The 15,230-nt window shown below is 58.5% G+C and overlaps 1 protein-coding gene across 1 annotated transcript in view; it reads left to right on the forward strand.

The window, feature by feature from the left end:
- Positions 1 to 15,230, forward strand: part of cpamd8 (C3 and PZP like alpha-2-macroglobulin domain containing 8) — a 507,250-nt gene that overhangs the window by 451,606 nt on the left and 40,414 nt on the right. The window contains 3 exon segments of the mRNA XM_087975878.1: positions 681 to 767; positions 2,006 to 2,142; positions 2,334 to 2,489. Of these exon segments, the coding sequence (XP_087832004.1) occupies positions 681 to 767; positions 2,006 to 2,142; positions 2,334 to 2,489 (380 nt within the window).

Consider the following 15,230-nt stretch of genomic DNA (forward strand, 5'->3'; position numbering starts at 1 on the left):
GAGTCTCTGGAATAGTGTTTTGTATAACATCTGTTATTTCATCTCATAGTTTGTGACTGGTTGATTACTTTGTGATCTTAGAATCATTAATATCATTGTTAAACACGAGAATTAATGTAGAATCGTTTACAGCATAGGAAGAGCCCATTTGAATAAATACCAACTCTTTGAAAGGTGTCTTTAATCTACTGTCACTCCCTGCTTTTTCCCCATATGTCTGCTGAGTAAATCCATGCCTGTGTTACTATATGCATTACAAATATAGATTTGGGTCTCATATGTTTTTAAAAAATTGGGTGGCACGGTGGCTCAGCGGTTAGCACTGCTGCCTCACGACACCAGGGACCCGGGTTCAATTCCCGTCCCAGGCAACTGTCTGTGTGGAGTTTGCACATTCTCCCCGTGTCTGCGTGGATTTTCTCCGGGTGCTCCGATTTCCTCCCGTTCAAAGATGTGCTGGTTAGGTGAATTGGCCATGCTAAATTGCCCGTAGTGTTAGATGCACTAGTCAGGGTGTGTTGTTCTTTGGAGGGTCGGTGTGGACTTGTTGGGCCGAAGGGCCTGTTTCTGCACTAGGGAATGTAAATCTTCTTCAACTAAATATTTGAAATTACAATGCATTTGGAACATCGAACATAGAAATGTACAGCATTTGGACTAACTTTCCATCTGAATTCTAGATGGCTTTACACATTGGAGTCTGACCGGTACAACAGTCACTGATGAAGACACCTTCATGGGTTTTAGTGATGGCCTCTTACAATCAGGTAAGGGACACAGCTCCAGCCCACTACCTTATTCTGTATTCTGTGTGGCCGTTAGAGACTTGTATGTCTGAAATAACTGCACAGGAAGCTGATATCCCAACACAGAGTCATCCTTTCTTTACACATGCACAATACATGGACTCCACACCAGCTAACTCAGAGCCAGTCCCGAGAATCGTGAAAATCTCTGAGACTCCAGTTTATATCTCTGATGCTGCCTGGCCTGCTGTGCTTTTCCAGCACCACACCCTCGACTCTGATTGCCAGCATCTGCAGTCCTCACTTTTGCCTCCTGTTTATATCTGTCAGCCAGGACTCCCCGATCGACCCAGGTTAACAACCCCAAACAGGGAACTAATACTCAATGAGCTCCATCTGGCCCCCTCATTCCCATCACTACAATATCAGGACAAGTATCCAATATAACTGTGCAGTCAACTGTTCACATGATATACAGTCAAAACCAGACTGTGTATGTCAAACCTTTCATTAATGTGAAGGAAAGGTTGCACCCTTACAAAAGGATCTACATTTTAGGAGAGAGGCCTTTGTTACATGTGGGGAAAGGGAGGCTGATTATATAGACAGATCGTATGAGCTGGGAACACATTGTTTAATGTGGAGCTGAAATAAATGTAACAGTCTTTCACTTGATGAGTTGGAGCAAACATTGCCATGCAGCACCTTCCTCTGTATCGTACCTCCCACCCCACACACTCTCACAGGCACACGCACATTCTCACAGGCACATGCACACACAGATAGACACGCTCACTCTCTCACAGACCCAAACACTCCCAGACACACACACTCTCCCAGACATACGCACACTCTCCCAGACATACGCACACTCTCCCAGACATAAGCACACACTCACAGACACACGCACACACTCACAGACACACGCACATTCTTACAGACACACGCACACTCTCACAGACACACACTCTCTCACAGACACACATACTTCCAGACACGCACTCTCACAGGCACACACTCTCTCTCAGACATGCACTCTCTCGAAGACACACACACTCACAGACACATTCTCACAGACAGACACACAGAGACAAACACACACTCTCTCACAGACACACTCTCACACAGATGCACAGCACAAAAGCATACTAGTTTTGCTATTACTTTGTCTTTGCACGGTTACTTAATGAACAAGAGTTTGAAAACAGAAAAGCTGTACTGATTGTGTTGTGAGCTTGTCACCTGTCTCTCCCGTGTAGTTGTATCAGCTGAAGTGGAGATGACTGCCTACGCTCTCCTCACCTACACCTCCCTTGGTGATGTAGCCTCTGCTCTTCCCGTTGTTAAATGGCTCTCACAGCAACGTAACACACTGGGAGGGTTCTCTTCCACACAGGTAAACACTGCCAGTCGAGTAATGAGTGGATAATGTACGATCAGTTATGTATGTCTCCATAAACCACTCCCCCCTCCCCAAACTCCACCAGCCAAGTAATACTAAGTCCTCAGATACGTTGTAATTGTGAACTCTCTGAACCAAGTGTGGCGGAGACATCAGCAGAACTGATGCTTTGTGATTCTCTCCAGGACACATGTGTCGCTCTGCAAGCCCTGTCGGAATATGCCATCCTCTCCTTTGTGGGAGGGGTCAATCTCACCATCTCACTCGCATCAACTAATCTGGATTTCCAGGAATCTTTTGAGCTGAACAGGGATAACAAGAAAATCCTGCAGACAGCGGTGGTGAGAAGCAGTCAGTCTCCTGTTGTGATTTCATACTTTTTCACGTCAAAGGTTAAAGTGTGTGTGTGTACACTCTGGTTAAATTTGTGTGTATGAAGTGCTGCAGATGTGTAGTTTGCCTGTATGGGGACTGGAAAAGCGCAGCAGGTCAGGCAGTATCTAGGGAACAGGAGAATCGACGTTTCGGGCATTAGCCCTTCTTCAGGAATTCCTGAAGAAGGGCTAATGCCCGAAACGTCGATTCTCCTGTTCCCTAGATGCTGCCTGACCTGCTGCGCTTTTCCAGCAACACATTTCCATCTCTGATCTCCAGCATCTGCAGACCTCACTTTCTCCTGTATGGGGACTGTCAGCTAATAGATGAGAGGCAAGGTACACCATGGTAAACAGACAAATAGTCTATTTACAGAGTCTACTTCAGCAGCCTGTATAAACTACAACATACACATCCCCATCGAAACAGCTACAGCCTCTCCCAGTAAAAGCAGGTGATTTCTCCAGCACACTGTACAGTAATTACAGGATTTCCGTACTGAGGGTGAAGCAATAGCAGCCACTCATAGTTGGCAGACAAAGAATTAAAGCAATCGTCTTCGTTCTCACTGGGAGCACTGGCTAACTGTGTACGTGTTGGATTCATGTCTAGTGGGTAGGTGGCTGGGATCAAAATATTTTCTGTTTTTTGAAGTCTGTTCTTGAGATTACTTTTTGATTTTCAGGGGATCCTTTTCCAATCTCACCATCGCCTTGATTGGGTGATGCAGGAACATTACCAGCTGTATTTGAGTTGATGTATCAGCTGGTTGCACCCATACAGAAGCAGTGATAGAAGAATTCAATAATATCCTCGATAATTATCACCATACCATTAAACTTCAAACTACAACACACAAGCATCACTCTCAAACATTGCAAAACGTAAACTGACACAAGGTAATAGATATAAATGCAACCGATATTTTGTTTAATAAAAACTGACAAACTCTCTCACACAGTCCATCATCACAAACTCCCTTACCATCCAACAGTTCCATGGTGTCTCTAACACAGACACTGCACTTCATGTAATTCGCTGTAGGTGAGATGGAATGACACACAAATCTTTAGGAAGTAAATCTGTGCAGTGTTAAATTATCCAATTGACAGTGTTTTGTTATGACAGCAACATTCACACATTGTGCTAGTCTTCAGTTGAAAGATTTAAAATTGCTGTCTCCACCACCACCACCCCCACTCCAGCACCTCCATCACCCCACCACTACCACCTCCATCACCCCCCACTACCACCTCCATCACCCCCCACTACCACCTCCATCACCCCCCACTACCACCTCCATCACCCCCCACTACCACCTCCATCACCCCCCACTACCACCTCCACACCCTCCCACTACCACCTCCACACCCCACCACTACCACCTACATCACCCCCCACTACCACCTCCATCACCCCCACCCTCGCCACCCCCAACCCCACTCCAGCACCTCCACACCCCAGCACTACCACCTCCATCACCCCCCACTACCACCTCCATCACCCCCCACTACCACCTCCATCACCCCCCACTACCACCTCCACACCCTCCCACTACCACCTCCACACCCTCCCACTACCACCTCCACACCCCACCACTACCACCACCATCACCCCCCACTACCACCTCCATCACCCCCCACTACCACCTCCATCACCCCCCACTACCATCTCCATCACCCCCCACTACCACCTCCATCACCCCCACCCTCGCCACCCCCAACCCCACTCCAGCACCTCCACACCCCAGCACTACCACCTCCATTACCCCCCACTACCACCTCCATCACCCCCCACTACCACCTCCATCACCCCCCACTGCCACCTCCACACCCTCCCACTACCACCTCCACACCCTCCCACTACCACCTCCACACCCCACCACTACCACCACCATCACCCCCCACTACCACCTCCATCACCCCCCACTACCACCTCCATCACCCCCCACTACCACCTCCATCACCCCCCACTACCACCTCCATCACCCCCCACTACCACCTCCATCACCCCCCACTACCATCTCCATCACCCCCCACTACCACCTCCACACCCTCCCACTACCACCTCCACACCCTCCCACTACCACCTCCACACCCTCCCACTACCACCTACATCACCCCCCACTACCACCTCCATCACCCCCACCCTCGCCACCCCCAACCCCACTCCAGCACCTCCACACCCCACCACTACCACCTCCATCACCCTCCACTACCACCTCCACACCCTCCCACTACCACCTCCACACACCCCCACTACCACCACCTCATCCCCCCACTACGACCACCATCACCCCCACTCTCGCCACCCCCAACCCCACTCCTGCACCTCCACATTCCCCCATTACCACCTCCCCACTACCACCTCCATCACCCCCCACTACCACCTCCACACACACCCAATACCACCTCCACATCCCCCCACTACCACCTCCATCACCCCCCACCCTCGCCACCCCCAAACCAACTCCAGCACCTCCACACCCCCCCACTACTACCTCCATCAACCCTACTACCACCTCCATCACACCCCACTACTACCTCCATCAACCCCCCAACCTCACCAACCCCAACCCCACTCCAGCACCTCCATACACCCCCACTACCGCCACCATCATCCCCCACTACCACCTCCATCAGCCCCACTACCACCTCCATCACCCCCCACCCTCGCCACCCCCAACCCCACTCCTGCACCTCCACATCCCCCCATTACCACCTCCCCACTACCACCTCCATCACCCCCCACTAACACCTCCATCACCGCCCACCCTCACCACACCCAAAGCCACACCATCACCTCCACACTCCCCCACTACCACCTCCATCACCCCCCACTACCACCTACACACCCCCCACCCTCGCCACCCCTAACCCCACTCCAGCACCTCCACACACCCCCACTACCACCTACATCACTCCCAACTACCACCTCCATACCCCCCACTACCACCTCCACATCCCCCCACTACCACCACCATCACCCCCACCCTCGCCACCCCCCACCTCACTCCAGCACCTCCACATCCCCCCACTACCACCTCCATCACCCCCATTACCACCTCCACACCTCCCCACTACGACCTCCATCACCCCCCACTACCACCTCCATCAGCCCCCACCCTCGCCACCCCCAACCCCACTCCAGCACCTCCACACCTCCCCACTCCCACCTCCATCACCCCTCACTACCACCTCGACACCCTCCCACTACCACCTACATCACCCCCCACTACCACCTCCACACACACCCAATACCACCTCCACATCCCCCCACTACCACCTCCATCACCCCCCACCCTCGCCACCCCCAAACCAACTCCAGCACCTCCACACCCCCCCACTACTACCTCCATCACCCCCACTACCACCTCCATCACACCCCACTACCACCTCCATCAACCCCCAACCTCACCAACCCCAACCCCACTCCAGCACCTCCACACACCCCCACTACCGCCACCATCATCCCCCACTACCACCTCCATCAGCCCCACTACCACCTCCATCACCCCCCACCCTCGCCACCCCCAACCCCACTCCAGCACCTCCACACACCCCCACTACCGCCACCATCATCCCCCACTACCACCTCCATCAGCCCCACTACCACCTCCATCACCCCCCACCCTCGCCACCCCCAACCCAACTCCAGCACCTCCACACACCCTCACTACTACCTCCATCACCCCCCACTACCACCTCCATCACCCCCCACTACCACCTACACACCCCCCACCCTCGCCACCCCCAACCCCACTCCAGCACCTCCACACACTACCACCTACATCACTCCCAACTACCACCTCCATACCCCCCACTACCACCTCCACATCCCGCCACTACCACCACCATCACCCCCACCCTCGCCACTCCCAACCTCACTCCAGCACCTCCACATCCCCCCACTACCACCTCAATCACCCTCATTACCACCTCCACACCTCCCCACTACGACCTCCATCACCCCCCACTACCACCTCCATCACCCCCCACCCTCGCCACCCCCAAACCAACTCCAGCACCTCCACACCCCCCCACTACCACCTCCATCACCCCCCACTACCAGCTCCACACACCCCCACTACCACCTCCATCACCCCCCACTACCAGCTCCACACACCCCCACTACCACCTCCACACCTCCCCACTACCACCTCCATCACACCCCACTACCACCTCCATCACCCCCCAACCTCACCAACCCCAACCCCACTCCAGCACCTCCACACGCCCCCACTACCGCCACCATCACCTCCACACGCCCCCACTACCGCCACCATCATCCCCCACTACCACCTCCATCAGCCCCACTACCACCTCCATCACCGCCCACCCTCGCCACCCCCAACCCAACTCCAGCACCTCCACACACCCTCACTACTACCTCCATCACCCCCCACTACCACCTCCATCACCCCCCACCCTCGCTACCCCCAACCCCACTCCAGCACCACCACACCCCTGTCTACCACCTACACACCCCCAACCCCACTCCAGCACCTCCACACACCCCCACTACCATCTCCATCACCCTCCGCTACCACCTCCACACCCCTCTACTACCACCTCCACACCCCCCCACTACAACCTCCACACCCCCCCACTAACACCTCCATCACCCCCACTACCACCTCCATCACCCCCCCACCCTCGCTACCCCCAACCCCACTCCAGCACCTCCACACCCCCCCACTACCACCTCGACACCCCTCCACTACCACCTCCACACCCCCCACTCCAGCACCTCCACATCCCCCCACTACCACCTCCATCACCCCCACTACCACCTCCACACACCCCCACTACCACCTCCACACCCCCCACTCCAGCACCCTCCACTACCACCTCCATTACACCCCACTACAACCTCCATCACCCCCACCCTCACCACCCAACCCCACTCTAGCGCCTCGACACACCCCCACTACCACCTCCATCACCCCCCACTACCAGCTCCACACACCCCCACTACCACCTCCACACACCCCCATTACTACACCCAACGCCACTCCATCACCTCCACACTCCCCCACTAACACCTCCATCACCCCCACTACCACCTCCATCACCCCCCACCCTCGCTACCCCCAACCCCACTCCAGCACCTCCACACCCCCCCACTACCACCTCGACACCCCTCCACTACCACCTCCACCACTCCAACCCTCACCACTCCCAACCCGACTCCAGCACCCTCCACTACCACCTCCATTACCCCCCACTACAACCTCCATCACCCCCACCCTCACCACCCAACCCCACACTAGCGCCTCGACACACCCCCACTACCACCTCCATCACCCCCCACTACCAGCTCTACACACCCCCACTACCACCTCCATCACCCCCCACTACCACCTCCACACACCCCCACTACCACCTCCACACACCCCCACTACCACCTCCACACCCCCACTCCAGCACCTCCACATCCCCCCACTACCACCTCCATCACCCCCCATTACCACCTCCACACCTCCCCACTACCACTTCCATCACCCCCCATTACCACCTCCATCACCCCCCACCCTCACTACACCCAACGCCACTCCATCACCTCCACACTCCCCCACTACCACCTCCATCACCCCTCACTACCACCTTCATCACCCCTCACTACCACCTCCATCAACCCCCACTACCACCTCGACACCCCCCACTACCACCACCATCACCCCCCACTACCACCACCATCACCCCCCACTACCACCTCCATCACCCCCCACTACCACCTCCATCACCCACCACTACCACCTCCATCACCCCCACTACCACCTCCATCACCCCCCACTACTACCTCCAAACCACCCACTACCACATCCATCACCCCCACTACCACCTCCAAACGCCCCCACTACCACCTCCATCACCCCCCACTACCACCTCCACACCCCACAATTACCACCTCCACACCCCATCACTACCCCCTCCACACCCCACCATTACCACCTCCACACCCCACCACTACCCCCTCCACACCCCACCACTACCACCTCCATCACCCCGCACTACCACTTCCATCACCCCCAACCCCACTCCAGCACCTCCACATCCTCCCCACTACCACCTCTATCACCCCCATTACCACCTCCACACCTCCCCAATATGACCTCCATCACCCCCCACTACCACCTCCATTACCACCTCCACATCTCCCCTCTACCACCTTCATCACCCCCCACTACCACATCCATCAGCCCCCACCCTCGCCACTCCCAACCCCCCACTACCACCTCGACACACCCCCACTACCACCTCCATCACCCCCCACTTCCACCTCCACACACCCCCACTACCACATCAACATCCCCCCACTACCACCTCAACATTACCCCACTACCACCTCCATCACCCCCTACCCTCGCTACCCCCAATCCCACTCCAGCACCTCCACACCCCTCCAATACCACCTCCACACCCCCCCACTACCACCTCCACACCCCCCACTACCACCTCCACACGCCCCACTACCACCTCCACACCCCCGCACTATCACCTCCACATCCCCCACTACCACCTCCACACACCCCACTACCGCCACCATCAGCCCCCACTACCAACTCCATCAGCACCACTACCACCTCCATCACCCCCCACCCTCGCCACCCCCAAACCCACTCCAGCACCTCCATCACCCCCCACTACCACCTCCACATCCCCCCATGACCACCTCCATCACCCCCTACCCTCGCCACCGCCAACCCCACTCCAGCACTACCACACACCCCCACTACTACCTCCATCACCCCCACTACGACCTCCATCACCCCTCACTACCACATCCATCAGCCCCCACCCTCACTACCCCCAATCCCACTCCAGCACCTCCACGCCCCACCAATACCACCTCCACACACCCCCACTACAACCTCCACACCCCCACCATCACCACCCCCAACCCCACTCCAGCACCTCCACACCCCCCCACTATCACGTCCATCACCCCCCACTACCACCTCCATCACCCCCCCACTACCACCTTCACACACCCCCACTACCAACTCCACACCCCCACCATCACCACCCCCAACCCCACTCCAGCACCTCCACACCCCCCCACTATCACGTCCATCACTCCCCCACTACCACCTCCACACTCCCCCACCACTACCACCTCCACACCCCAGCACTACCACCTCCACACCCCACCACTACACCTCCATCACCCCCACTACCACCTCCACACCCCCCAACTACCACCTCCATCACCCCCAACTACCACCTCCATCACCACCCCCAACCCCACTCCAGCACCTCCACCACCCTCCACTACCACCTCCATTACTCCCCACTACAACCTCCATCATCCCCACCCTCACCACCCCCAACCCCACTTCAGCGCCTCTACACTCCCCCACTACCACCTCCATCACCCCCCACTACCACCTCCACACCCCACCACTACCACCTCCACACCCCAGCACTACCACCTCCACTATCCCCCACTACCACCTCCATCAATCCCCACTACCACCTCCATTACCACCTCCACATCTCCCCTCTACCACCTTCATCACCCCCCACTACCACATCCATCAGCCCCCACCCTCGCCACCCCCAACCCCACTCTAGCACCTCCACACTCCCCCACTACAACCTCCATCACCCCCCACTACCACCTTAACATTACCCCACTACCACCTCCATCACCCCCCACTTCCACCTCCACCACCCTCCACTACCACTTCCATTACCCCCCAATACAACCTCCATCATCCCCACCCTCACCACCCCCAACCCCACTCTAGCGCCTCTACACCCCCCCACTACCACCTCCATCACCCCCCAATGCCACCTTCATCACCCCCCACCCTCACCACCCACAACCCCACTCCAGCACCTCCACACCACCCCCACTACCACCTCCACACCCCCCCAGCACTACCACCTCCACACCCCAGCACTACCACCTCCACACCCCACCACTACACCTCCATCACCCCCACTACCACCTCCACACCCCCCAACTACCACCTCCAACACCACCAACTACCACCTCCATCAACCCCCCACTACCACCTCCACACCCCCGCACTACCACCTCCACACCCCCGCACTACCACCTCCACACCCCCGCACTACCACCTCCACACTCCCGAACTACCACCTCCAAACCCCACCACTACCACCTCCACACTCCCGCACTACCACCTCCACACCCCACCACTACCACCTCCACACTCCCGCACTACCACCTCCACACCCCACCACTACCACCTCCACACACCCCCACCACTATCACCTCCACACCCCACCACTACCACCTCCACACCCCAGCACTACCAGCTCCACACACCCCCACTACCACCTCCATTACCCCCCACTACCACCTCCATCACCCCCCACCCTCGCTACCCCCAACCCCACTCCAGCACCTCCATAACCCCCCACTACCACCTCGACACCCCTCCACAAACACCTCCATCACTCCAACCCTCACCACCCCCAACCCCACTCCAGCACCTCCACCACCCTCCACTACCACCTCCATTACTCCCCACTATAACCTCCATCATCCCCACCCTCACCACCCCCAACCCCACTCTAGTGCCTCTACACCCCCCCACTACCACCTCCATCACCCCCCACTACCACCTCCACACCCTACCACTACCACTTCCATCACCCCCACAACCACCTCCATCACCCCCCACCCTCACCACCCCCAACCCTTCATCACCCCCCACCCTCGCCACCCCCAATCCCACCCCACCACCTCCACAACCCCCCAGTACCACCTCCATCATCCCCACTACCACCTCCACACCCCACCACTACCACTTCCATCACCCCCCACTACACCTCCATCACCCCCCACTACCACCTCCATCACCCCCCAACTACCACCTCCATCACCCCCCAACTACCACCACCACACCCCAGCACTACCACCTCCACACTCCCCCACTACCACCTCCATCACCCCCCACTACCACCTCCATCACCCCCACTACCACCTCCATCACCCCCCACTGCCACCTTCATCACCCCCCACCCTCGCCACCCCCAATCCCACCCCACCACCTCCACAACCCCCCAGTACCACCTCCATCATCCCCACTACCACCTCCACACCCCACCACTACCACTTCCATCACCCCCAACTACCACCTCCATCACCCCCCATCTACCACCTCCATCACCCCCCCACTACCACCTCCTCACCCCCCCAATCCCACTCCAGCACCTCCACACCCCCCCACTACCACCTCCTCACCCCCGCACTACCACCTCCACACCCCCACCCTCACCACCCCCAAACCCACTCTAGCGCCTCTACACCCCCCCATTACCACCTCCATCACCCCCCACTGCCACCTTCATCACCCCCCACCCTCACCACTCCCAACCCCACTCCAGCACCTCCACACACCCCCAGTACAACCTCCATTACCCCCCACTACCACCTCCACACACCCCCACTACCACCTCCATCCCCCCCACTACCACCTCCAGCACCCCCAACTACAAACTCCATCACGCCCCACTACGACCTCCACACCTCCCTACTACCATCTCCACCCCCCACCACTACCACCTCCATCACCCCCCACTACCACCTCCACACCCCACCACTACCACCTCCACACCCCTCCACTACCACTCCATCACCCCCCACTACCACCTCTTCACCCCCCAGTACGACCTCCACACTTCCCCACAACCACCTCCATCACCCCACCACTACCACCTCCATCACCCCCCCCACTACCACCTCCACACCCCCCCAATATCACCTCCGCACCACCCCACTACCACCTCCATCACCACTGCACTACCACCTCCACACACCCCCACTACCAAATCCACATCCCACCACTACCACTTCCATCATCCCCAACCACACTCCAGCACCTCCATCCCCGCACTACCACCTCCATCACCCCCATTACCACCTCCACACCTCCCCACTACGACCTCCATCGCCCCCCACTACCACATCCATCAGCCCTCACCCTCGCCACCCTCAACCCCACTCCAGCACCTCCACACTCCTCCACTACCACCTCGACACCTCTCCAACACCCCCCACTACCACCTCCATCACCCCCCCCACTACCACCTCCACACACCCCCACTACCACCTCCACATCCCCCCACGACCACCTTCATCACCCCCCACCCTCGCCACCGCCAACCCCACTCCATCACTACCACACACCCCCACTACGACCTCCATCACCCCCCACTACCACATCCATCTGCCCCCACCCTCACTACCCCCAATCCCACTCCAGCACCTCCACACCCCTCCAATACCACCTCGACACACCCCCACTACAACCTCCACACCCCCACCATCACCACCCCCAACCCCACTCCAGCGCCTCCACACCCCTCCACTATCACGTCCATCACCCCCCACTACCACCTCCATCACCCCCACACTACCACCTCTATCACACCCCACTACCACCTCCATCACTCCCCCACTACCACCTTCACACCCCCACTACCACCTTCACACCCCCTCACTACCACCTTCACACCCCCCCACTACCACTTTCACACTCCCCCACTACCACCTCCACACTCCCCCACCACTACCACCTCCACACCCCAGCACTACCACCTCCACACCCCACCACTACACCTCCATCACCCCCCACTACCACCTCCACACTCCCCCAATATCACCTCCGCACCACCCCACTACCACCTCCATCACCACTGCACTACCACCTCCACACACCCCCACTACCAAATCCACATCCCACCACTACCACTTCCATCATCCCCAACCACACTCCAGCACCTCCATCCCCGCACTACCACCTCCATCACCCCCATTACCACCTCCACACCTCCCCACTACGACCTCCATCGCCCCCCACTACCACATCCATCAGCCCTCACCCTCGCCACCCTCAACCCCACTCCAGCACCTCCACACTCCTCCACTACCACCTCGACACCTCTCCAACACCCCCCACTACCACCTCCATCACCCCCCCCACTACCACCTCCACACACCCCCACTACCACCTCCACATCCCCCCACGACCACCTCCATCACCCCCCACCCTCGCCACCGCCAACCCCACTCCATCACTACCACACACCCCCACTACGACCTCCATCACCCCCCACCCTCACTACCCCCAATCCCACTCCAGCACCTCCACACCCCTCCAATACCACCTCGACACACCCCCACTACAACCTCCACACCCCCACCATCACCACCCCCAACCCCACTCCAGCGCCTCCACACCCCCCCACTATCACGTCCATCACCCCCCACTACCACCTCCATCACCCCCACACTACCACCTCTATCACACCCCACTACCACCTCCATCACTCCCCCATTACCACCTTCACACCCCCACTACCACCTTCACACCCCCTCACTACCACCTTCACACCCCCCCACTACCACTTTCACACTCCCCCACTACCACCTCCACACTCCCCCACCACTACCACCTCCACACCCCAGCACTACCACCTCCACACCCCACCACTACACCTCCATCACCCCCCACTACCACCTCCACACCCCCCAACTACCACCTCCATCACCCCCCAACTACCACCTCCATCACCCCCCCACTACGACCTCCTCACCCCCGCACTACCACCTCCACACCCCCGCACTACCACCTCCACACCTCACCACTACCACCTCCATACACCCCCACCACTACCACCTCCATCACCTCCCACTACCACCTCCACACCCCAGCACTACCACCTCCATCACCCCCCACCTTCGCTACCCCCAACCACACTCCAGCACCTCCATACCCCCCCACTACCACCTTGACACCCCTCCACTACCACCTCCATCACTCCAACCCTCACCACCCCCAACCCCACTCCAGTACCTCCACCACCCTCCACTACCACCTCCATTACCCCCCACTACAACCTCCATCATCCCCACCCTCACCACCCCCAACCCCACTCTAGCGCCTCTACACCCCCCCACTACCACCTCCATCACCCCCCACTGCCATCTTCATCACCCCCCACCCTCGCCATCCCCAATCCCACCCCACCACCTCCTCACCCTCGCACTACCACCTCCACACCCCCGCACTACCACCTCCACACCTCACCACTACCACCTCCATACACCCCCACCACTACCACCTCCATCACCTCCCACTACCACCTCCATCACCCCCCACTGCCATCTTCATCACCCCCCACCCTCGCCATCCCCAATTCCACCCCACCACCTCCTCACCCTCGCACTACCACCTCCACACCCCCGCACTACCACCTCCACACCTCACCACTACCACCTCCATACACCCCCACCACTACCACCTCCATCACCTCCCACTACCACCTCCACACCCCAGCACTACCACCTCCATCACCCCCCACCTTCGCTACCCCCAACCACACTCCAGCACCTCCATACCCCCCCACTACCACCTCGACACCCCTCCACTACCACCTCCATCACTCCAACCCTCACCACCCCCAACCCCACTCCAGTACCTCCACCACCCTCCACTACCACCTCCATTACCCCCCACTACAACCTCCATCATCCCCACCCTCACCACCCCCAACCCCACTCTAGCGCCTCTACACCCCCCCACTACCACCTCCATCACCCCCCACTGCCACCTTCATCACCCCCCACCCTCGCCATCCCCAATCCCACCCCACCACCTCCACAACCCCCCAGTACCACCTCCATCATCCCCACTACCACCTCCACACCCCACCACTACCACCTCC

The sequence above is a fragment of the Chiloscyllium plagiosum genome, unplaced genomic scaffold (assembly GCF_037043375.1).
Source record: "Chiloscyllium plagiosum isolate Xiang-an unplaced genomic scaffold, Cpla_swu_hap1 HiC_scaffold_28, whole genome shotgun sequence".
Lineage (NCBI taxonomy): Eukaryota > Metazoa > Chordata > Chondrichthyes > Orectolobiformes > Hemiscylliidae > Chiloscyllium > Chiloscyllium plagiosum.